We start from the raw sequence: 26,134 nt of genomic DNA on the forward strand, positions 1-26,134 counted from the left end.
CCCACACGAGTCGATCTCTGAACACGCTTTAAGAATTGGAGGTAGGGAGAGGAAGCATGGCACCAGCTTCTCATCTTTGTGCGTCCAACCCATGGATGTAACACACGGGAGAAATGAACGGAGAGAGTGGGATTGGCTCCAGACACTTGCTTGGTGGCGCGCATGCATATTGTGGAATCGTGCTGGATCAGATGTTAGAGATAGAGTTTCTTGAGGCCACCTCATGCAGAAAGGCTTGACTCATGCCTCGTCATAACCGTCTACACCTGGCACTCCATACACTTTGCAGATGAAAACCTCGGATGATTTGATGAAGTCATCGGTAATTTCACCTTTGCCGAGACCGTCCAACAGGTCATCGTGTTCCACGAACACTGGCCAAGCAGTCGACTTGCTGTGACCAAAGAATGGAGACACACTGTCACACCCCGTTAAGGAATGAAAGCCAAGTATCACATCAACTTCATCGTGCGCTGGAATAAACTTAGGGTTCTTGGCAGTGCCAAATATGAACATGGCATTTTGTCATAATAGGCCAGCAATAGCACCAGTACATCAGCGTCGTGGACTCACACAGCTGCAAGTCCATGTTGGCATGAAGGCAGTGGAGACAATGTGGGTACCAGCCTCCTCATGATCCGCTTCAAGTGCTGTCACATCAAGGTCCAGGTCTGAAGTCTTTACCACTGTAGGTTCTGAAAATTCTCCAGAGACCACAACATTTTTGTTTGTAGGGCTGTCTTCGATATGGTGATCGGATAGAAACAAGGCAAGATCTTCTTTGTTTTCTTCCTGTACCATAAAGTTTGACCAGTTTGCTGGTGACAGTACAGTGTCTTTCGACGTGACGTCTCACAGGTTGTCAGCCGTGTTTGTGTTTCACTCTTGTGCCTGCTTTGATGGAGTCCTTCCAATACCTATCAAATGCTGCATCAATCCTGTTATCGGCTTCTACCATATTGTATACCGTTTTGGAAAATGTTTCTGCATATTCACCAAACGTCATTTTGTCTGTTGGCTTTCCCAGAGCCATCACCTATGTTTGGCCATCAATGACTAAGCAGGTTGTCCCACTTCAAGCCACAGTTGTCGGGATGATGATTTTAGTGGTTCGCACTCTGGCTGGCAGTGATTTATTGGCAGTGTGTCGACTTCCATCAGTTTTGCAAGTGACAGTGGCACTAGCATCAGCTCGTGCTGTAACATTTTGTTGAGGTGGACTGTACATCCTGCTCTATAAGCAGTTATTAATCTTTGTGAGATATTTCTGTCCACTTTAATGGAGTTCTGCTTGCTTTTTGTTTGGTCTCCTACTATATACAACCAGGCAAATGTTGGAACCTTATTCTTTTGTGTGGTTGCTTTGAAGTCTACATGATCTTCATCATCGTGTGATTTCCATAGATGTTTTTCAACAAAGTTTTTGAGCTGAATTTGGCCCGACTGACAAGCACCAAGCAATGATTCTTGATTGTCAGAGGAAGCCAGATCCTTGTTGACAATATTTTCCAGTGTGGACGTGGCAGCTTCTCTGGCGAACACGTTGCTTTTCTGCAATGCCTTTACCAGCTTGCCTTTGTCTGCAGTATCTTTTGCCATCCTTCCTCTGGTATGCTCATTGTATATCTAGGCCTTTTTGCCTGCTTCCAATCGGGGGTGGAGGACACCCAGCGACCTCGGGGTTCACCTGAGCATGCTTCTGGTGCTCCTAACTAAGGGGTGGCTCTCTAGCCCCCATACTGTGCTCTCCTAGCACCTATACTGTGCTCTCCTGGCACTAAACCTACTGTGCTCTCCTGGCACTAAACCCTACGTGCTCTCCTGGCACTAAACTTACCGTGCTCTCCTGGCACTAAACCCTACTGTGCTCTCCTGGCACTAAACCCTACGTGCTCTCCTGGCACTAAACTTACCGTGCTCTCCTGGCACTAAACCCTACTGTGCTCTCCTGGCACTAAACCCTACGTGCTCTCCTGGCACTAAACTTACCTTGCTCTCCTGGCACTAAACCCTACTGTGCTCTCCTGGCACTAAACCCTACTGTGCTCTCCTGGCACTAAACCCTACTGTGCTCTCCTGGCACTAAACCCTACTGTGCTCTCCTGGCACTAAACCCTACGTGCTCTCCTGGCACTAAACTTACCTTGCTCTCCTGGCACTAAACCCTACTGTGCTCTCCTGGCACTAAACCCTACTGTGCTCTCCCGGCACTAAACCCTACGTGCTCTCCTGGCACTAAACTTACCTTGCTCTCCTGGCACTAAACCCTACTGTGCTCTCCTGGCACCTCTGACAGCCTTCACCTGCCAGGAACCCCCAAAGCCCTGGTGCCCTATTTCCCGACTCACCAACTTCCAATACCATGTCGCACTCCCAGCCAGTATCCCCATACCTTAGCCTGCACCTACCCCTCCCAGTCCACCTGCACAATGGAACAGCAGCCAGAATCCATGTCAAATCCTCTAACCCTCTAACCTCTAACCTATACTAACTTGGTTAAGAGATTCCTACTGACAGGGTACGTTGCTCGCACTCACTTCCCTCATTCACAGAACCACGCCATTCACCCAAACACTTTAGTCATTCATTCCACAGTGCCACACACCCAGTCCACAACCCCATCCAACACCTTTCACTTTTATGTGAAAACAAAAACACACCAGTCCCTCGGATCCCACTTGGTCATCAAATTTAACTGGTACACTTTTTCATCAAACCCCAATCAATTTGTCACTACGTCCGTCGTCCGCTGGCCTCCTCCATATTGCCCTAATTGTTTATTTCCAACAATTTAAACAAAACATCAAAATCTCTTCACCAGCCCCATGGAACCTCTGCATGGTTCCAACCAGGCATTTCAGTTTTTCCTCAAACAAGCCACTCTGTCATCCACTTGTTTCAGGTGTGTTTAACGCTCTGCCTGTGATGTCTCCACCACTTTTTTCAATAATCACCCAAATCCACTCGTGCCACTCTTATCCCTTCTATCATCTCTCAATTTGTAACCACTCTCGATATAATCTTCAATCAAGATTTTTTTTCATCCCAATATGGCCTGCTTCTTTGGCTCATTGGAAGGGGAGTGAGGGAACGAATCCCTCATCACCCATTACATGACCCACCGCCTTTCCGCCACGGCTCAAAGGGGTCACGTCTCAATTGGTGTTGTGGTCCACCCCCTCCTTTTCTCCAGGATTTGCGGAAATCAGGTAAACCCCAATCGGGAGGGGGGGCAGCCTTCCCCTTTTCTCCAGGGTTCACGGAAATAACGTAAACCCCAATCGGGGAAGCGGCCTCCCCCTCTTCTCCATAGCTCCCTGAAGACAGATAAACCCCACTCAGCGAGCCAAACCCCTCGTGTGCTCAGAAATGTTTGAAGACCAAATGACACATGCTCGTGCCACTTGCTACTCATCTGCGCTCCACCCCAAAGTTCCTGTGAGGCTGAGAGAGAAATTAAAATCCAATTTCTAAAGCCTGCTCCTGGACGCAGCACCTCCAACTCTGTAAGAACCCATGCGGAGCTGTCCATTATGGTTTCCGTCCCCTGGCTCAAGTCCTGTCCTGGTGGCATTTCTATTTCCCCTTGCACCTCTAACCTATTTCCTACGTCACCACTCATGCCACGCTCAGGACTCCGACACAAAACAGACTCCACACATTCCACACACTCAACCTTGCCTGCATACTGACTAACTGCCTCGCACTCCAGGGCTACATTCTCAACCGCCACGTGAGTACCCACACACGTTTCGGCCTCGGCAGCACATACCGGTGCTGTAGTCTGGACTGTGGACTCACCGCATTCATTCACTGGCACTCCACACACACATTCAGGGGTCACGCAGATGTGCACCCCATCGGACACAGTCTCTTCATTAACATAAAATTCAATTCCCACCTTAAGCTCATCGTCCGCACCATGTATGCATGTGCCCATGTACCTGCTTCGTTTCAGAGTCACCTCGGTCCGGTCGCTTCTCTCCAGCAGGTTGCTCATCGGTTCGCCACGCTCCTCCAGGGCTGTCAGCTCCACATGCTGGACCTGCTCAAAATGTATTTCATTCGTCAACAACCCCGTATGCTCCCTCAACGTCTCCATCACCAGGGTTTGCTCTAATTGTTGTTTCATTGGGCGAGTGATGTCAATCAAGTCCCGCACCACTAACATTCCTCCCTGTGGTGATGTCACACATCCCACATTATTGTGTTGTTCTACTTCTTGGCTCCATTTTCCTTTCCATTCGAGTCGTTCTTCCTCTCCGAGCCTTTTTAGTTGTTCGTTATTTTTCAGGAGTTTTTCCATCTCCAGGTATTCCAACCTTGCTCTCTCCTTTAGTTGGTCAATTTCAAATTAATGTTCTATTTCTTTCCTATCCCACTGTCTCTCTTGTTCTTCCTTCTTCAATCTCGTCGTTTCCCTCAATTTATTGATTTCCCTTTCCTGCTTCATTCGTTGTTCTTTCACCATCTCCGCGTACTCCGACCTTGCTTTGGCTTCTAACTGTTCGATCTGCACAGTGTGGTTCCTTAAAGTTTCGTTCTCCGTTCTCTTTCTTTTCTCTCTTAACATCCTCAGCTCGTTTTGTAATTCCCTCTCTTTGTTTTGCTGTTTCTGTAACTCAGAAGCTTTTTCCCATAATTCCTGACTTATCTCCACACCTCTTTCGCATGCTTCCTTCCTTATATTGTCCATTCTCTTACTGTATTCCTTGCTAATTTCCAGTTCACGTGCCAGTTCATTTCCCCTGCACTCCGATTTCTGAAACTGTGCTGACTTTTCCAACAATTCTTCCCTCCTTTTCCTCAGATTTTTCTCTCCTGTTCCAGACTTTCTCATATCTGATCGCCTGTTCTTACCTTTTCCTTCAGTTGTTGCAATTCTAAATCGTGTTCCCATTTTTCCTTTTTCAGGTTTGTTTTCCATTCTTCTTCCAAGTTCTCCCTATCCCGGGAGTTACTAATTTGCTCTTCCTCTATTCTTTCGTTCAGTTCGCTCTTCTCCTGTTCCAACTTATGGGTACTCCACTCTACTTTCCTCATTTCTCCCTGTAGTTCCTCAAACTGTCTTGACTTTCCCAATAACACTGAACAACAAATTTCAAAAATTTTTTTTTTACTGGAGATGTGTAAAGTGATTAAGACTAATTTGGGTACGCTGATTTCAAAAATCATAACCGTTTTGCTGTATCACGTCAGGATTTTCAGGAACAGAAATATTCCCATTGCCTAGAAGTCAGGATTTCAATGAAATTTACATATGTCTTTAACATGTCTATTTCGTACAATTGTTGTTAACTTGTGTTATATTTCTTTCTTTCAGATAAAGATGAGTAGGCGTTCCTGTACCAATCATCCTGACAACTTCTGTTATGTCTGTGGTCGGTATACCAAAAAAGATCAACAGCGAAGTATATCTACAGCAGTGAAAATGAAGGCCGCCTACTTTCACTACTTCGGGTGTAAGGTGGGGGACCAAGAACAGAGCTGGGCACCACACATCTGCTGCACAAGCTGTCACACAACCTTGACTCAGTGGTTGGTGGGCAAGCGTGCGAGCATGCCATTTGCGGTGCCCATGATATGGCGTGAGCCGCAGAATCATCATGATGATTGTTATTTCTGCTGCACAAGCATCGCCGGCTTCAACAAGAAGAATAAAGGTCACATCAAGTACGCTGACTGTGTCTCTGCTCGTAAACCTGTGCCTCATGATGACGAGAACCCCGTTCCAACACCTCCAGCTGATCAGAACATAGCTGTAAGCAGTGGTGAAGAGGATGGTGATGATGAACCTTTTGAACCCGACACTCAAGAATCACACCTTCTGAACCAGGGAGACTTAAATGATCTTGTAAGAGATCTCTCGCTGTCAAAGGCGAAGGCAGAGCTGCTTGGATCAAGGCTGCAGCAGTGGAATCTACTTGAACCTAACACCAAGATATCCTTGTTCAGAGCACGTCACAGAGACATGGCTGAGTTCTTTGAGATGGAAGACACGATGACATTCTGCAGTGACATCAACGGTCTGTTGAAAGAACTTGGGTGTGATCACAATCCTGCAGACTGGCGCCTCTTCATCGACTCGGGGAAGAACAGCTTGAAGGCTGTTTTGCTCCACAATGGCAACGAGAAACCATCAGTCCCACTGGCTCACGCGTTCGGCATGACAGAGACCTATGAGACTATGCGGCAGCTGCTTGATTCCATCAAGTACAATGACTTCAACTGGCACATCTGCGGAGACTTGAAAGTGGTGGCGCTGTTGTTAGGGCTGCAGTCAGGCTACACGAAATACATGTGCTTCCTTTGTCTCTGGGATAGCAGAGACGACAAGAATCACTGGACGAAGAAAGATTGGGAAGAGCGAAAAGAGCATGTACCTGGTCGACACAACGTGAAGCATGTCGCCCTTGTCGACCCAGCCAAGGTTTTCCTTCCACCACTCCACATAAAGCTCGGCTTGATGAAAAGTTTTGTACGGGCAATGGATCTGAATGGGCGTGGGTTTTTCTCAAGGAAAAGTTTGGCAACACCTTGTCGGAGGCCAAGATCAAGGCTGGTGTCTTTGTTGGACCGCAAATCCGACAGATTATGAAGGACGAAACTTTTCCGACAACTGTAAACCCCAAAGAGCTGGCAGCGTGGAGGAGCTTCAAAGCTGTGACGGACAACTTCTTGGGGAACGAGCACGCGGACAACTATGAAGAAATAGTGCAGCAGCTGCTGGAGTCCTTCAGGAAACTTGGCTCCAGGATGTCCCTGAAAATCCATTTCCTACACCAGCACCTGAACTTCTTCCCTGACAACTTGGGAGCAGTCTCGGACGAGCACGGCGAGCGATTCCACCAAGAGATTTCACTCATGGAGACGCGTTACCAAGGGCGGCACAACCCGAACATGATGGGCGATTTCTGCTGGTTCCTGCATCGTGAAACTGACACAGAGCAGCACAAACGCAAAGCCAAATGCCTAAAGCATTTTTAATTACATTCTAGTGGAGTTTTTCTGTAATTTCTATAATTTTGAAGCATTCATGATGAAATAAATGAATAAATGAATTTTTGTAAATTTCATTGAAATCCTGACTTCTAGGCAATGGGAATATTTCTGTTACTGAAAATCCTGACGTGATACAGCAAAACGGTTATGATTTTTGAAATCAGCGTACCCAAATTAGTCTAAATCACTTTACACATCTCCAGTAAAAAAATTTTGTTGTTCAGTGTAATTCGTCCTTCCTTTGCTCCAGATATTTCTCTCCTCTTTTTATCTTCTGTTCCAGACTTTCTCTTATCTGATTGCCTGATCTTATCTCTTCCTTCAGTTATTTCAATTCCAAATCGTGTTCCTGTTTTTCCTTTTCCAGCTTGATTTTCCATTCTTCCTCCAAGCTCTTCCTATCCCGGGAGTTACTAATTTGCTCCTCCTCTATTCTTCTGTTCAGTTCGCTCTTCTCATGTTCCAACCTACAGGTAAAGCACTCTACTTTCATCATTTCTCCCTGTAGTTCCTCGCCTGTGTTGGCTAAGTCACCGAATTCCAAATTCCAGCCACCGAATTTGTTCCTGTGCATCGGCCAAATGTTGTGACTCCCCGTGCACATAATTTTCCTGAACCTCGTCTGCGTGCCGTTGTTTCTCGTCCAATTTAATTTGTAACTCCTCTATGTAATTCTCACCACACTCCACATGTTCCCAGGTATCCCCCAATCGTGTATGAAGCTCGTCAATGTATGCGTTGGCGTCCTGCTTCGTTTGCCATGGCGCATGCCGTGTCCACGTGGTTCGAACCGGTCGGTGATAACGTTTTCTTCGTGCTGTGCGGTTCGTTGCGCTATTTAGAGTAACCCTGTCCCGCTTCGTATCGCACTGAGGTGGAGCCGCGCCACCATTTTGCGACTCCATTTTTCTTTATAATTTCGAAGTTTTACACCCGATCCGCTCAAAATAAAATCAAAGCAAATTTGGAATTTGCGAGCGACGTTTTTTTTTTTTTTTTCCTCACGCCTCTCGTAACCAATGTTCGGGGTGTGAAATGCATCACTGGTCCAAATATCCCACTCCTGACTACCAGTGTTAAGGATTCAGCGGTGTCGGGATTCGCACCCGACTCTTGACAACCAAATGTTGAATATTCGGCGTCACTTAACAGCACCGCCGTCTCCGGGGTTATAACGCCGGCTGGCTCGGCACAGGTCTCGGGTTACGCCCCTCAGATCACGATACCAAAATACACCTCTGCCTTGCCAGCTGGGGGAATAGACCCCGGTTACAGACTGGATTTGTCAGAGACCGAGCGGAGTCTCCCAGTCTGTAACCATTTTGGATTTATATGCAAATCGAGCGGATCGTTCCTCGACGCGGCACAAATAAATTCAAGGCGGCCAATCTCATATAACTCAGCCAGATTTATTGGGGACACATCGGGGAACACAACACGAGCAAAGCATTCACGACAATGTTATAATTAATCTATAACCCGTTCTTAACTAGGGAGCTACGGATTACGGGTTTTGAAGGGAATCCAAGCGAGATAAACCTTAGACAACATGCAGACAAGACACGGACAGCAACCAGACAAGACACAGAATACTTGGTGATGCTTCATGGACAAGAGGAAAAGTGTCGAAAGCACGAATGCGGCTCGTGACCAGCCGATGTCAACAGATTCGAGCACCCAGCTCGAGCACGCCGCGTGGCAAAATGGCAGCGTAATCCTCCTTTTGTCGCACCGCCTACACACGCAGCCTCAGCGCGTTCAGCCCCCGTAATGTCGACGGCACAAGACGAAAGATCTATGGTATGCTCCAGCTGGCTTTTCACAAGGTCCAGCATACAAGTCCGGGCCTGGCCTATTCACCAGGTTAGGCCAAATTGGGGTGTTGGGCTCCGCAGGTGGATCGATGGGACCACAAGACGTGTCGAGACGTGTCAGGCCGTGCCCTGAGTAAGGACAGTGGCTCCGTGGTTAGACGCAGGTTGAACCTGTCGATGACCTCCTCATAAAGTCGATCGCCAACTCACACAGCAGCCAGTTCCCTTCGAAGCAGATTGCAGCCTCCCACTAGTCGTTTCTATACAGCAGAATCCTCACTCGACACTCAGGCTCAGTTACTCCCTCGGCAGATCGCCGACTCGACCCTCAGCTTCAGGCCGTTCCTCTCTTACAGATCGCCGACTCGACCCTCAGCTTCAGGCCGTTCCTCTCTTACAGATCGCCGACCACACGCACCGCGAGTTACTCCCTCAGCAGATCGCCGACCGACGCTTGCAGTTTCTCCTCCAGCCGATGGCAGACAGACCTCTTGCAGTCCCTTCCTTGCCTTTCTTTCGGCTCGCTCTTCACGAAAGCCGACCGCAAACAGATACAGCCGACCCTTGTACAGCCGATCGCGCCCCACCTCGGCGCTCGCAGTTCCACCTTCCCTTTCCGGCGCTCGCTTCTCAAGGTCACACCCTCTCAGAGCGCTGGGCGGGGACTCGTTCGGAGAGAGGAAGGAAGAAGAAGAACCACTCCGTACACCACCACCGTACGAACAATGAACAGCCTCCTACACCTCCCGACACACATGTAACTTCAAATTACCAAACAACCTGGCTAAACATGCATTTAATGGGAGATCTGGGCTAATCCTATATTTAATAAGACACTAAGGGCCATTTCCGCAACAATATGTATATATTTATATATACTGCATGTCTACCAGATATTGCATTTTACTTCAATGGTCCAATGTGAGGGTAGATGTGGAGGTATTTGGTGAAGCAGTAATTACAAACCTCATGAATCAAATGAACTCGAAGTTTTTTTTTTTTTAAATCGTTGGAATAAATATTGTTACAGCCAATGGAAGGAAATGACAATCACAGACAGGTTGAAATGTAAACAAGGAATTTATTATTAAGAAATTTCCTGGTTCTTTTTATTTCCTTGTCGATTAAATGGAAGAATTCAAATCAATCAAATGTTCAATCAACAAAATAATCTCAAACAAATAGAGAATTCAACAAGCATTTACAGGAAAATGGACAAAGAGCAGATGCTTATCACTATGCCTTACTTAACAATTAAACACGAGACACGGGTACCCATCAGACCATTCAGGGGGAAATGAAATCCGGTCTTGGCTTACCAAGGCAGATGTTGTCGTGTGTCTACTAAAATAAACCAAAATGTGTGAGCATGCCTTGGTCTCATTCTGGAAATGAGCTCTCCACAGCCCGGCTCGTTTCCGCTGCCAGTGCCCTGCCTCGCCATAAACCCCACCTACAAACAGGCTCGAACACCAATCAACGTCATGTCATCACCCCCAGGAACCAGGAATGCTAAGAACCAGGTATGCCAAGAATCAAGTACACCAAGAGCCAGGTATGCCAACAGCCAGGTACGCCAAGAGCCAGGTAATGAACAGAATCAGCAGGAACAGTCCAAATGTCACCAACTGCCATTGCTGCTATCCCCAACTGTCAGGAGATGTCAGAATCTGTCACTATGGGTGTCAAATCTCGTCAGCAGGATCTCTCACAAACTCAGATCAAGATCTCCCACCAACTGTCATCAAGATCTCCCACCAACTGAAAACAGGATCTCTCACCAACTCCCATCAGGATCTCTCACTAACTCCTATCAGGATCTCCCACCAACTGCCAACAAGGCAGTCCTGCTGTCCTTTTATAGGCGACCAGTGTGGGCAGAGCCTCAAGCAGACTTCAGCCAAATCCAGCTTGCCTATTGGCGCATCACTGCACGTGACCTTCAACCGTCCATTCTCACGGTTATGCTCGCCTGACCATCGAACGAGATGCAACTCCCAATTAACACAGGTCTAGCTTACGATGCCACGTTCGGGGCACTGGACGAATGCCAGAAAGCAGCCACTTGCCGGAACAACTGAGCAAAAACATGAAGCGCTCACAAAACATCAACGGGCAATTATCACCTCTTCGTTCAGCCTGACACAACAAAGAGCCAGTCAGCATCCACAGAGCTGCTGAACGGAGCGTCAACCACCGATGGCTAAAAGGTGGGTGCCTGAGGTAAATGATCCAAGACCACAACCGTGTTTGACCGTCAGAATGAACCGTCCAGGAAAAGCTTGCGGTGTGTTTAATGACTCAAATGTCCTGTAAGTCCAATGTGAAAATGATAACCAAAATAAAATGTGTAAATAAATCATGTATTTCCAAGCCAATGTGTCTTGATAGAAAGGGAATATAATGAGTCTGCGTTGGGGTAACGGCTATCTTATCGCTTGCACGAATGGTGAATATCGCTCATGCAGAAATGAAAAACGACGTAAAATCATCCGTCATGAACGTGTCGTAAAGAGGAAAAGGTTATCCCAGTAGAACAGAAGGGAATCTGTTCTCTACCCTTCTCCAACGCATCAAAGAGTCAGAATCCCACCAGACAAGGGGATGGGTCTATTCTGAACATGTATTTATAGAAATAACTATCTGAGGACCTGGATGTTGTGCGCATTACTGGGATCTGATTCTGAAATCCACAACAATATGTAGGATTCGGTGAAATCATGCTCGCACATTGTTTCTTTCTGATCATTTTGAAATTGAATAAAATGTGATGTTTCTGAGATAAAATTATGTTTCCACAATCCTAATCTTTAACACAGAATTTTAACGACAGGTGCATGATCCTAATGGTGAAGTTGGCGATCAAGCAAAATAACCCCATAAAAAAATGTTACAAGTCAGTAGCAGCAATGCCTGAATATGACAGAACAGGCCCCAGTCTGGATTTTTCTCTCTTGTACCCTTCTTTTCCATACTGCTCCCCACTTTGTTGGATGAATTTCTCTCTTCTGCAGTCATTTCAGGTTCTCTGCTATTTGACCCACAAGATGCTCCTGTTGAGAAAAGCAAAGCACAGATTTGGGACTTGAAGCACAGCATTGTAACATTTCACATAGTTGCTTCCACCTTTTGTATACTTGAACATCCTACAGATTTTCTTGCCCAATAATATTGAAAAATACCGCTTTCACAAAATAATACACGTCTCGTCGAAGTTTTTGATATATTTTTTATGTTGTGACGAGGTTTCTGTCGACCTTCGGGCAGATTCCTTTGACGCTGCATGAAAAATCATACCCGTAATCTCATTGTATTTGATTGGTGACAGCTACCATTCAAAGTACATGGCAGTAGATGACAAATGTTGTCCCATTTACAAGCATTATCGACCCGCGAAACATAGGATGTTTCTCATTGGTTCACTGACATTATCAAAAACTCAGAGAAAAACATTGTACCAATGAGAAACATGCCTGTACTGCGTTAGCCGGATGCACGGGTCGCATGCAAATTAGGATACATGCACACAAAGAAGTTGTTGGCCAAGACAGCAATCTACCAAAATCTTAGTGTGAGGTCCCAAGCATCCCAGTGACATGAGGTAATTGAAGTAGATCTAACTAAAGTATGTATTGGAGAGTAGAGCATGGGCAAGTCTAAGTTGATCTTTAAAGTTGAGCTTATATTTTAATCATTAGACATATAACTGTTTTACAATGTAAAGTCCAAAACATATTGAGGAGTTACATGCAAAAACTAGAAGGGCACTCGGTAGAGCACATGACTCCACCACACAATGCCTGATCCACGAGAACATATCGGGCCCCTTACATTTTTGAAATATCATGCTGTATCGTACTATATCGTTTCTTTAGCCCCCTCTCTCAATGGTGAAGGATCACTTTAAAAACTAGAACTACGTTGTCGATGGCACACCATCGCATATTCCCGCGTGCACTGCTTTGTCCCATTAATGCGAGATGAAATTTTATTGATTTAAAAAGCTATGACAATTTTTTTTTAAAATCGACCCCCATGACCCCATCCCCTCTGACCCGGCCCTTAGGGGTCATATCAAAAATCCAAAAGTGTTGTGCACTTCCCCATACATATATCTACTATGTCCCAAAGTTTCAAGTTCCTACTTCAAACGGTGTAGGAGGAGTTACAGGGTAAGACAGACGGACGTACGGACGTACGGATGGACGGACGGACGGAGACAATCACAATATTCCCACTTTTCTTTGAAAGCGCGGGAATAATAATCATATCCGGATCGGGATTCAGATCTTAACCAAAATGGAATCAATTATTTCTTGTCACACACCGATCCTGTCCACAAAATTTCATCCGGATCCATCTGCAACTTTTTGAGATATCCTGCACACAAACAAAGAAACAGTCAAACAAACAAACAAACAAGAAAAAGACGTCGTGCAGAGTACGATACTTGCAAAATCCACCCCTCTCTCCAAAGGTTGCCATGGATACATCAAATTGTCCATTTCATTAAGATTAAAATTCACAATATTAATCAAAGCTCAGGTAAATTGGATGAAAATCAATTATTTTTCAGATTGAAATTGATGATTTTAGAAGTTTGATCTTGAGTTGACCTTTGACCTCAAAAATATTTGGTTTCCAAATTCAGCGATGTGCTATGCAATTGCTGCTTAATTTTCAGGTTACTCAGATGAAAATTGATGATTTTTCGATTTTTTAAATGATTTTAGAAGCTTGACCTTTAGTTGACCTTTGACATTTTGACCTCAAAATAGTTGGTTTCCCAATTCAGTGACGCATTATGCAAATATTGTTCAAATTTCAAGTCAATCGGAAGAAAAATGACGATTTCAGAGATTTGACTTCAAGATGACCTTTGACCTTTGACCTCAAAATCAATAGGCTTCTCAGTTGAGATGACCTCTACAACATGGTAAAGTTTCATGATGATCAGTTTGGAATTGTGACCTGTAGGCGACAAGCAGACAGACAGACAGACAGACAGACAGAGACAGAATAACAAGCCGGTAGGCGGCCATGGGTCGCCGAGCATCCGATGACCTTTGACCCCTGATCTGAGTTAATCTAGTACTAAGTACTTACGAAATTGCAATCGAATCGGTTAACCCGTGTATGAGCAAGGGGGCTTTGAATGGTCATTTTGCCCAAACAATGCACTCATTGACCTTTGACCCCTGACTTAGCCGAGATAGGTCAATATGTCCTGAAGCAAAGTTGTAGTACTTATTAAGTACTATGTACCTATGAACTTTCATTCATATCGGTTAATTCCTGTAGGAGCAAGGGTGCCTTGAATGGTAATTTCACCCGAAAAATGCACTTATTGACCTTTGACTGCTGACCTACTCGAGATAGGTCATTATGCAAATGAGCAAAGTTGTAGTACTCATTACGGTCTATAAGCATGTAAAGATTCATTCGATTCAGTTCAACCGCCTTGGAGTTAGTGTAATTTGAATTTTCAGCGGGAATGCTCAATGGCCCTCGACACCCAAGTTGAGAGGGTTACCATTTGAAAACTATAAGATATAGAAAAGAAAATGGATGTCATATAGCAGATAGAGAATCACCTTAAGATTATGCATACAAAATCTCATCGAGTTCCATCTACTGATAACTACTCGGTATCAATTTGAATGAAAAGTACCGAAAAAGCGGTTTGATATCAGAAATCTCCAAAGTCCGAGGGGGTGCTGTGGGTGAACAAAGATATAAATCGAAAATCCGGCTTGATCGTTTGTGCACAATGCATTCCAGATGATTAGTGTGAATTTTCATGACCATCTGACCATAACCCTAGGAGGAATAGCATTTGGCGCGAAGGCACCTCCAGCTCTCGCATATTATGGATTTTTGCCCTTTGACCCCTGACCTAAGCAATATCGGTCAATATGTCCTGAGGCAAAGTTGTAGCACTCATTGCGTGCTATGAACCTGCAAAGTTTCATTCGGATCGATGCACTCACCTGGTCGCTAGGGGGCCTTCAATTTTCGCATATTCCCGCGTGCACCGTGTATGAGCAAGGGGGCTTTGAATGGTCATTTTGCCCAAACAATGCACTCATTGACCTTTGACCCCTGACTTAGCCGAGATAGGTCAATATGTCCTGAAGCAAAGTTGTAGTACCCATTGAGTACTCTGTACCTATGAACGCCAATTTTCGGGCATACCCCATTTGTAGGGGGCGCTGTGGGTAAACTATTCCATATATCACAAAAACCGGAATATATTTGGTAGAGCATCACCTGTAGATGATGCATGCCAAATTTCACAAGCGTACGTGGGATAATGGCTTTCGGAATTGATTTTGCGTGAACGGTACCGATTTTGAAGGTTTTTCGGCTGTTGCTCGGGAACCAAAGCGTCCCTAACAACCATCACAATTTCCAAAGCACTCGATCATAACATGTACCCACCACCCGAGTTTGGTAAAAATCAGCCCACGTTTACTACCAATTATGCTGATGACAAACGAATAAACATCCAAACAAACAGACAGAATTACTGACAATAAGGTCACCTATTTCGGCGACCCAACAAGCCGGGAGGCGACATGGGTGGTCGCTATATAATTGCATACTCGTCATACAGTTTTTGACGGATCGGGCTGAAATTTTTTGACAAAGAGGTTGATTATACTGCGCATAAAAGCGCGGAAGCCGATTTTTGATTTTCAAAAAAAAAAATGTTCATATTTTTCGGATTTTTCCAAAAAATTCAAAGTCCTGTTGCCAGGCAACGGTGGCGTCCATAGCAATGGTGCTCAAAAGCATACAACTAGGTCCTGGTATGAAAGTACCAGTCAAGTTTCATCAAAATCGGTTGACTCCTCTGGCCTCCAGAGCTGTCCATTACATACAAACAGACAGACGGAAAACCTGAGACTAAGGGTAGTCTAGCGACCACCCAAAAACCTGAGACTAAGGGTAGTCTAGTGACCACCCAACAAAATCGACGAACCAATATACTTGAAAAATCTTTGATTTTGCAAGTAACAGGCAGAAAGAGGTGAAAACATAACCTCCTTCACCTCCGGTGGCAGAGGTAATAATAATTTAAATTCACCAAGAAAACATGATTATTTAGCTATAATGTTGCATAAAAGAGTGTCTTGGAATGTACAAATTTAAGGTTAAACTTTTTTTTCTGTTGGTTTTTCTTTTTTTCTGTCACCTCCCCACCCCCCCCCCCTCCACAATCCCTCCCCAGGTTTTCATCTCTTAATGTTGGCAACTCTCTTTATCTACTATTAGGACTTAGATGAAGATCTGATCACATTTTTGGTAAAATTTATACAGAAATACAGAAAATTCTGAAGGGTTCCCAAACTTTTTCTCATCACTGTATGCCGCCCCAGAACTCCATGAAAGTTAATTGTGGTGTTCAATCCTCCAATATGAAGGATAAGTAGGTTCTTATACTCAGAGACTCACCACCATTGCTCATCATCACCATCCTCTCGTCTTCTGCTCTATGCTACACCCTCACCCTATGGCATTCCAGCCTGCGCAACCACAGGTCATGGTACAGCAACCTCAGGTCATGCCTGCCTCAAGTCCCTGCCTTTCCCTTTGTTTACATTTTGAATCCGGTATTGTCAGAGCCATTTGCATGGTTATATATTTTGTATATAAGTGTGTGTGCTTCATTACTCATTTGTCCTTTGAGCGCTTGGTCTGTTACATTCATTTTTTCATAGCATCTTGTCCCTCCCTCCCTGTATTGATTGACTTGATGCACCAAACTCTATTACACAGCATTGGTGCTGCTGAAGCAGTTTCTTGGCAACGGTTATACTTGGTGGTTTTCCATTGCCTTCCCAGTGTTGTTTGTCGGTTCTCTATCCTTTTAAATACTGAGCGTCAAGGAACGAAGAAGCACATGCCATTTGTGAAGTCTTGGTATGACTCGGCTGGGGTTTAATTCTCTGATACAGTACATCACTCAACACGGGTGCTCTAACCACAATGCCACCAAGTCTGGTACTCTCCATATACATTTTAATTAACCATTTATTTCTAAGAAACATCTTCCAGCCTTTTACCTTCCCGCATGTGAGCAACCTTTGAGGCCCTTTGCACTGCTGAAGGCACACCAGTCTCGGCTTAATTTGAACGATCCGAGGTGATTGTAATATATCAAATCATAAGTTCTGAATGCAGTAACTTCGAACATCATTTTGGTCATTCATGGAGATCTTTATTAGACCTCCAGCACAGAGCATCTGCATTTGCTGGGCCTCAGACGAGCTTATATACTGGTTAATGATACATCTCTAACTGTGATTAGTGAGGACGCCGGGTCATATCTGGAACCAGCAAGTGCCATCTGCCACATGGACGCATTGTCTTTCGCCTCACCAATCACAACTAGGGGGCGTCACAGTTGTTTTAAGCAGTCGGGCATTCGACAAATACGATTATTGAAGTTCTCCATCCTGCACAAACACTGACGATACTGCCACGATAACGTCATGACTGCAAAACCAGAAGGGTCTCGAGCAGTGCAAAGATGTCAAGGTCAAATGCTATCACCAAGCAAATGAAAAGCGAAGCTATGACTTGTTTTGCCCTTATTGAAGCTTGACAGAGCAACCCTCAGGTACCCGTTGTTGGTAGTTGGGTGGGTGGGAAGGCGACGTGGGGATTGGGTGATGGGGGATTTGCAAACTCACAAATTTGGAATCAGTATATCCTTACTCTAATTCACGGACAGGTGTTTGTGGGTTTGTTCGTGGGTTTGGTGTTGGGCTACCCCTCCTACAGTTCAAGGCCAATTACATCCAGACTTGCTACAGAGGATCAGCATGATCCCAATTAATATATAGGGGTGTTTTTATATTTACTGGTGGTCTTGGGGGAGGGGGTGGGGGGTGAGGGGATGGAACGCAAATTCTCTATGTAACTGTGTATCACGTAGTGCCGCCTCCAGGTGGGGGAGGGTATTACAAGTCTCCACCATTTACAGTGCAGTATTCCTGTCCCCAAGTGAGATGTCTGATGAGAGGTTAGAAGCTTTACTCTTCTTCCTTTCTTCTTCCCAACAGAGTTTGGAATGCAAAGAAGAATGAGTTGATGAATGAGGTGCTGAATGCATGGCAGAATTTATGATGAAAGAAGGATTGAATGGCAGTTGGGTACATGTTTGATGAAGAAGAGGAATCATGCCCCCTGCCCCCCTCTGTGGAGAGAATCCCCATTTTTGTTTGCGGTCTGTAGATAGCAGGATTGAGCTGTCTTGGAAAATAGATACCGTTCCGGTTTTGGTGCTGGTGGTGGTAGTAACTTATTATTTTTTATTACAAAGGTGCAAGAGTTCATTGAGTGGCTAGACGTGTGGCTCAAGGGGTGTAGGAAATTGGTGGAAGGGCATTCCTGTGCTGTCTATCGTAAGCCGTCGTATAGTGGTTTTGCCGGCCTGTGATCCAGCGGATCCTATTGCTGCACTGGTTATCAAACAGATTGCAATAAATTTAGTCCTCCAGGGATCTCAAATGAACACGATTATTTGTCGGACAAAATGGCGGCAACACGACCTAAACCATTTCTTAAAACATAAAGAATTAATTAATTACACAAGTGATGGTATAAACATTAATCCAGAGAAAAACACAATAAAACAACACATCTTACCCCCCGAAGCACCATACACACCCTCAAGCACTCATACAAGAACCGTGCTGTGTAGAGGCAGGTGTTGAAGAAAACATAGCTGCTGCAGAACAGCTGTTACACAAAGTTGAAATGGAGAACACATAGTGACCAACTCTAGTCCTTTTAATAGTACTTCTAAATTGTGTGTTCTCGTTAACCTTACCTGTTATGTTTGCTTCATCTTTGGAATGAGAGGTAGGAGTATCATTCAAAGAGGAATTTGGCAGCACATGGTGTGGTTGTGTCCACCAAGTGAGGCCAGAAAGCTTGGTATGGAGGAGTATGAAGAAATGTTTGAATTGCAACACAAAGAGCAATATGAGAGTCAGTTGAATTTCGAAACAAGAAAAAATTTGAACAGCATCTGGCAGAAAGTCATAAAGCTCTCATGACACATCAATAATCTAGTATGCTTTGGGAAAGGATAGTTATGTACGTATAATATGTATGCTGGTTTGTTAGTTTTGCACCAGAAAGGTGTAAACTGTCATTTTCTTCTAGGTCGCTATTTTTCAAACTATAAATAGAAAGTACCACTTAAAATCACATTTTCTCTGAACACCAGCACAAAAAAAGTACTCCGTACACCAGCACCAATGATACGTAAACCAGCACAAAACGTCAACACTAAATATGATATTGTTTTTGAAAAGTACTGCTTTAACTTTGTTTTCCACCTTTCACCCCATCTTCTCCTCCAAGGTGATTTTTCAACCATCTCACCATGTTCCATTGCATTCATACTCAGCCACACTCTAACAACTAACTGTTCTTTTTAGTGTACCGTTTTGTTCTTACCAATGACATTATTAAATTTTTCAATTGAGGTACATCCTCTTAAATTATTACATGACATCATCAGCAATAACTGTGCAAATATCATGTTCTAAGGATACGTACTATTTAGGATAAACGATGAAAGTTCAACCTCAACCAGAATTAATGGAATGGAAAGACAAAATAATGATTCCAATGATGTCACTCAGCTTGAAAAGGTGATTCTTTCTCCACCATCATGCTTGTTCTATGTCTACATCTCGATCTCATAATTTGTTCAGCTTCAATATTATGTGCAATTCATTGGTGTGAAAACTGAATTGAAAAGTTTTTTTTAAATAACAGGTTTACCTGAGATGGTGAATGCATGCTTGGAGAAATAAGGCTGCCAATGATCATGACACAAGCTGACAGAAAGCAGAGAAAAATGGCAAAGTGAAGGTAATGGACGTGGCGTAGCAGGACGGGTCGAACATCTTGTTCACCGCAAATTGGTGTGGAAAAAGAGAGTTCGACTGCCAGTCGCACCAACCCGACCACCAGACCGACCAAAAGGCCCCAGAATGCTCCCTATACACTCACACAAGGAAGAATGCAGCAATTTCTGCTTCAGTAATACAATGTACAGGAACAATGGCTTCAGGCATCCATTAAGAATCTCAAAAAAATCCATTAGGAAACCACATCTCAACACTCTCATTTATTAGTCTCCTACCAGCTTCATTGGAGGGGACTACAGGTTTTCTGTCCCGTTGGATTCTCGTTGTGACAGCGGGTGATGAAAAAAACACAAAAGACAAAATTTTAATATTATTCAGTGGTCAAACTTTAACTTGAAGAAAATTTGAGCATTTACCTCAGGAGTCATCGTTCGGCCAACCGGTTTCTCGAGGTAAATAAACACATTATCCATGGTTTGTCCTTGCGTTTTATAGATCGTCATACTAAAACTTGACTGAATTGAGAATTGATTTTTTAATAATTTTTTCGTTGCCTGATTTGAATGAAACTTCATACTGCACACCGCAAGGGAATGGTGAGTAAGGTGGCCCTAAAATTTTTGCATTATCGTGTACCATTTTGGCTGTATTTCGGAAAACATATATATATATATATATATATATATATATATATATATATATATATATATATATATATATATATATATATATACACACACACACACAAACACACAAGATGAGAGTTTTAGTAATATATAGATGAAACACAGAAATATCTAATTTTTACACAAGTATTCAGGCCCCTGAGTCAATACTTTTAGTACTGCAGCATAGCAAACCAATTGTTAAACTTTTCATAAAAGCACCAAAATTGGTACATATGTTGACTAATGTATTCTGAACAATTCTGGATATGGGGCCACTCGAGATTTTGCCTTGGTCAGCTTTGGCGGGCATTTTGGAAAATGGCCACCATTCTACTTTAACAACATGGGATATCTGTCATTGTTATTCTCTTTGTAGGTTTACAATGATATACAATGAGTTCAAGGCAGGCCACTTCACAGTGCAAAAGACCAAGAGGGCATTCTCAGCAATTCCTCTTGACCAAGCGGATGAACAAAACAATGCCCGTGTCAAGGGTGACGGAGGTGCCGTTGGCCTGACGGACAATCCCAGTGCTCTGAGGCGCTGGATGGTCGCCGGACTCGAGGTGGCCAGAGTGATCATGGAGTTTGAGGAGGCGAACATGCATCCCAATGCCAATGAGGAGACACTTCACCATGAAGAAACACCGCGTGCACAGGAAGCATTTGCCAAAGATGTACAATCACTTGTGGCTGTCATTGAAGAGCTGGGGAATCCCTTCGAAGAGGATAGTCCAGATTTGATGGTCCTAGACACCAAGGAGATTGCCGATCCTGCAGTGATTGAAACAGTTCGCACTGCCAAGCAGATTGGACAAGAACAGTTTCAGGCATACTCAAAGGATTGCCTCATCAACAGAACCAAGACTATTGACGAACCTATAAAGAGGAACAAACTCCCCCTCTTTGGAACAGACAGAAGACCAAAAGCACCCAAAGGAAAGGAAGCATCTGTGAAGAATGATATGGCCTTATTTGCAAGGCTCTACAATGGCTGCCAGAACCGCGATGGGAAACTGGACGAGTTCTTCCGTCATGAAAATCAAGCATGCCCTCCCGCGTTATCTGATGCAGGTAAGCTACACCTAGGTAGCAAAAGCGACTTGCTGGTGTGCCTTGAAGGCGTTGCTAAAGCTCAGTCTGATGCACCTGCTGTCACTTCTGTTGTCCTTGACGGCGCCGTCATCGTGCAGATGTTGAAGCCTGGCACTGCCAAGACATTTGAAGAATATGCTCACCAAGTCTTCATCCCATACATCGAGGGGCAGCTGTGTCGTACTTCACGTCTCGACCTCATTTGGGATAGCTACAAAGATGGCTCCTTGAAGACGGCGACAAGGGAGAAACGAGGAAAAGGGGTGCGACGGCGCGTGGTGAGCACCGCAGCCATACCAGGAAACTGGCAGAGTTTCCTATGTGTCGACGCAAACAAGGTGGAGCTCTTCACCTTCCTGTTCGATGTGCTGGTGCAGTCCTTCCATGACGAGGCAAAGGAGCTGGTAGTCACTGATGGTGAAGCAGTCATCTGCCTTCCAAGGCAGGAAGATGAAAGCTCTCTGGCTCCATGTGGTCAAGAGAAGGCGGACACTCGCATCATGCTACATGTGGCCCATGCTGCAGAACATGACCACCGTCGGATTCAAGTTTGTACCGTAGACATTAACGTCGTCGTCTTGGCGGTGATGGTAGCCCAGGCACTACAATGCGTGGATGAACTCTGGATTGTCTTTGGGACGGGCAAGAACTTCTGCTACATCCCTGCCCATGAAATAGCTGCCTCCCTCGGTCCACAGAAGGCACGTGCCCTCCCTGTCTTCCACGCCATGACCGGATGTGGCATGGTATCAGCATTCGTGGGGCATGGGAAGAAATCTGCCTGGGCCACATGGAACTCGTTTCCAGAACTGACAGATTCTCTTGTGACCCTGACCACCACGCCAGTCAACATCCAGGATGACACAATGCACTACATTGAAAGGTTTGTGGTGCTCCTCTATGACCGCACCAGTCCATATACGGACGTCAACGAGGCCAGAAAGAAACTCTTCGCCAAGAGGAACTCCGTCCAGCGCATCCCACCTACCTACGATGCTTTGGAACAGCATGTGAAAAGATCAGTCTTCCAGGATGGCTATGTCTGGGGGTAGGTCTTGGTCCCTCAACCCGTACTTCCATCACCAACAAGCTGGGGCTGGTGGCAAACAGAGGATGGGTCCTACGAACCGTTCTGGACCACACTCCCTGAGGCTTCAAAAAGCTGCTTTGAGCTGGTGTCGTGCGACTGCAAAAAAGGCTGTAGAAACTGCTGCAAATGCAATAAGGCTAATATGCAATGCACTGGACTGTGTGCTTGTGAAGGAGAATGCCCGTAGACAGACGCAGTAGACACAGACTGAGATATCGGCTTCGCTTAGAATGTACAAATGCAAAGTCGCATTGCTTGTAAAAGTGTTGACTTCTTGATCCAGAGCCAGTACACTTGAGCTCAGAAATTCATATTGTACTCGACTGATGTATGCGTGTACCATGTGTCCTGGTAGAATGGTAGTAAACAGTAAACGGTAGACGCTTCAAAGTGAAGTGTGCAATAAATTGACGACATTTTCTGAGTTTGTCATTATCACAATTATCAGTTCCCTTTTCAAAATAGAGTAAAGTACGTAATCTATAATGCAATTTTTGTTGATTTCAAACCCATTGAATGTGATGAATATCATTTGACTCTTGTTCTCCAGGCAATAATGGGTACTTTTCAGCGAAAAGTTTCAGGAAAGCAGCAATTTACAAATCAAATAATGCCTTTTTTTACCGAAAATACTGGCTCATAATATTTGAATACGCCTTTTCATGGTCAATTTACTGAATTTTACACTTTCCTTATATCTACCACCAATACAATAAGAAAACAAGCAGTCATAGACTGGTACTTACGAAATCGTCAACTTGACCTCTGACCTTGTCTAATAAAAGCTGTCTCAAGAGATGGTGGCGACACAAACCAGAAGTTTCTACGATGATTCTGTACCAAACCATCAAAAATCGAATGTTTGACCTCACTGTGACCTTGACCTTTGACCAAAATCTAATCAGCGCTAGCCATCACCCTCCTGAATCACGTGGTGTAATTTGACATTGGTAGCTTCTTCTGTTCTCAAGTTATCGTGCCTACAAACAAACACACACACAAACAAACACACACACACAAACACACAAACTGATGACGGAAGTCATCAATATACTTACGAAATCTAGTAATAAGAGCATATAGCCAATTTCGCTAAAGTAGAATGGCGGCCATTCTGGAAAATGGTCGCCGAAGCTGACCAAGGCACAATCTCGGGTGGCTCCATATCTAGAATTGTTCGGAATACATTATTCTACATGTGTACCAATTTTGGTGCTTTTATGCAAATTTGAACAATTGATCTGAAATATCAGACTACGCTGCAGGACTATTTGTAGAAGTGCCTTAGGCAGCGATTACAGCTTCACGTTTGCATGGGTATGTCTGTATCAGCTTTGCACATCTGGATTTGGGGATTTTCTCCCATTCTTCCTGCAGATTTGCTCAAGCTCTGTCAAGTTGGATGGGGAGTGTCGGTGAACAACAATCTTCAAGTCTTTCCACAGATTCTCAATGGGATTTAAGTCTTGGCTTTGGCTGGGCCACTCAAGGACTTTCACATTATTGTTCTGAAGCCATTCCATTGTTGCTTTGGTTGTATGCTTTGGGTCATTGTCCTGTCAGAACATAAATCTTTGCCGCAGTCTAAGGTCTTTTGCACTCTGAAGCAGGTTCTCCTCAAGGGTTTGCCTGTATTTGGCTCCAATCATTGTTCCCTATATCCTTATAAGTCTCCCAGCCCCTGCCACTGAAAAGCATCCCCACAGCATGATGCTCCCACCACCATACTTTACGGACGGGATGGTGTTAGATGATGAGCTGTGCTCGGTTTCTGCCAAATGTAGCGCTTTGCATTCAGGCCAAAGAGTTCAATTTTCGTCTCATCAGACCACAGAATCTTTTGCCTCATGCTGTCAGTCTTTCACGTGCCTTTTTGCAAACTCCAGGCATGCAATCATGTACCTTTTTCTCAGGAGTGGCTTCCATCTGGCCACTCTCCCATGAAGCCGAGATTTGTGAAGTGCTGCAGAGAGTGTTGTCCTTCTGGCAGGTTCTCCCATCTCAGCCAAGGAACTCTGTAGTTCTGTCAAAGTGGGCATTGGGTTCTTGGTCACCTCCCTGACCAAGGTCCTTCTTGCCCGGTTGCTCAGTTTGGTCAGACGACCAGCTCGAGGAAGAGTCTGGGTCATTCCATATTCTTTCCATTTCCTAATGATGGAGCTCCCTGTGCTCTTGGGAACTTTCAAAACTAGAAATTGTTTTATACCTTTCTCCAGATCGATTCCTCCTCACAATTCAGCTCGGAGTTCTACGGACAGTTCCTTGGACTTCATGGTGGAATTTCTGCTCTGACATGCCCTTTCAACTGTGGGACCTTAAATAGAAAGGTGTGTTTCTTTCTCAATCATGTCCAATCAATTGAATTGACCACAAGTGGACTTCAATCAAGTTGCAGAGACATCTCAAGGATGACAAAAGGAAATTGGATGCACCTGAGCTCAATTTGGAATGTCATAGCAAAGGGGTTGAATACTTGTTGATGCAGACATTTCAGGTTTTCATTTTTAATTAATTTGTGAAAATTTCTGGAAAAAAAATTCCACTTTGACATTATAGGATATTTTGTGTAGATCAATGACAAAAAACAACAACAAAATCTCAATTCAATCCATTTTAAATTCAGGCTGGAACAACAAAATGTGAAAAAGTCAAGGGGTGTAAATACTTTCTGAAGGCACTGTTATGCCCTTTTAAAACAAAGAAAATATCACATATTATACATGGGTCAATGTTCAGCTGCTCTGACTCCACCCCACTGATTTACACCAATTGGCTGGACAGATGGCCTGACTTCCCCCAATAAAAGCATGCATCACCATGGCATGAAGCAACACAGATCGGCAGGCCTCAGGCCTGGGTGTTTGTCCATGGCCCAGTGCAATTGGAATGATCCCAGGTATAACCACAATGTATTATATAGGCACATAAGCTGTACACATATTTTTGCTTCATGTGTGTCCATCAGGTTATATTTAATATGAAATAGGCAAAGTCGAGAAATGAACAAAACATGATGGGATATAAAGGTTCATCTTCTTCATTTTGGTTCTGGTCATGGCTTGAGCATGTGTTAAAGAAAACTAATTTTTATCTCTGTTTTGTTATCCCAATTGTCTTTAAAGGTTTCTCGTCTACAAAAGATATCAGTAAATTAAATTTGCTTTTCCTTTTATTTTGCCGAATATACCCTACAGAAAATTGAGGTATCAACTTCTGCTCACCACTAAAAGTTGATGGCTTCCTCCAGTTTGAGTGGTGTCCCATAAGCTGTTAAGCTTGATTGCAGGTGAATACCTTCGCAAGTTCAACAAGAAGCAATAAATGGAATATCACCAGTGAACCAATTCGGCATCGTGTCCACAAAATAATATGATGCACTTGGTTACTCGGGTGTCATAAATGGTCAGTGCTGGTGAGAATAAGCTGCTCACTAAAAGTGGTTCAAAGATAGTAGTCCCGCAGTTGAAAGGACAAAACACACTGAAGATAGAGCCGCGACACGGCACATAGTACGCAGCTGCGGGTGCAGAGAGGAAATTGCTGTGGGAGGATGGGGCTGCAAACGCGATT

At 44.4% G+C, this 26,134-nt stretch overlaps 1 protein-coding gene across 5 annotated transcripts in view; it reads right to left on the minus strand.

Moving 5' to 3' along the window:
• Positions 1-9,877: 9,877 nt before the first annotated feature.
• The window catches only part of LOC147024342 (sodium/glucose cotransporter 4-like), a 90,641-nt gene continuing 74,384 nt past the window's right edge, over positions 9,878-26,134 (minus strand). For 4 of the 5 annotated variants that reach the window (XM_085884167.1, XM_085884168.1, XM_085884166.1 and 1 more), the window contains 3 exons: positions 19,623-19,841; positions 18,658-18,760; positions 9,878-11,869 (listed from right to left, as the gene is read on the minus strand). In XM_085884167.1, coding sequence (XP_085740293.1) covers positions 11,679-11,869; positions 18,658-18,760; positions 19,623-19,841 — 513 coding nt within the window. In that variant the 3' untranslated portion in view covers positions 9,878-11,678. Of the gene's footprint in view, positions 11,870-13,143; positions 13,197-18,657; positions 18,761-19,622; positions 19,842-26,134 lie in introns of all 5 variants that reach the window. The other variant, XM_085884165.1, reaches the window with a different exon arrangement.

This window comes from Eptatretus burgeri, chromosome 6, assembly GCF_056783735.1.
Source record: "Eptatretus burgeri isolate ZD-2024b chromosome 6, Ebu_testis_v1, whole genome shotgun sequence".
In the NCBI taxonomy this organism is placed as follows: domain Eukaryota; kingdom Metazoa; phylum Chordata; class Myxini; order Myxiniformes; family Myxinidae; genus Eptatretus; species Eptatretus burgeri.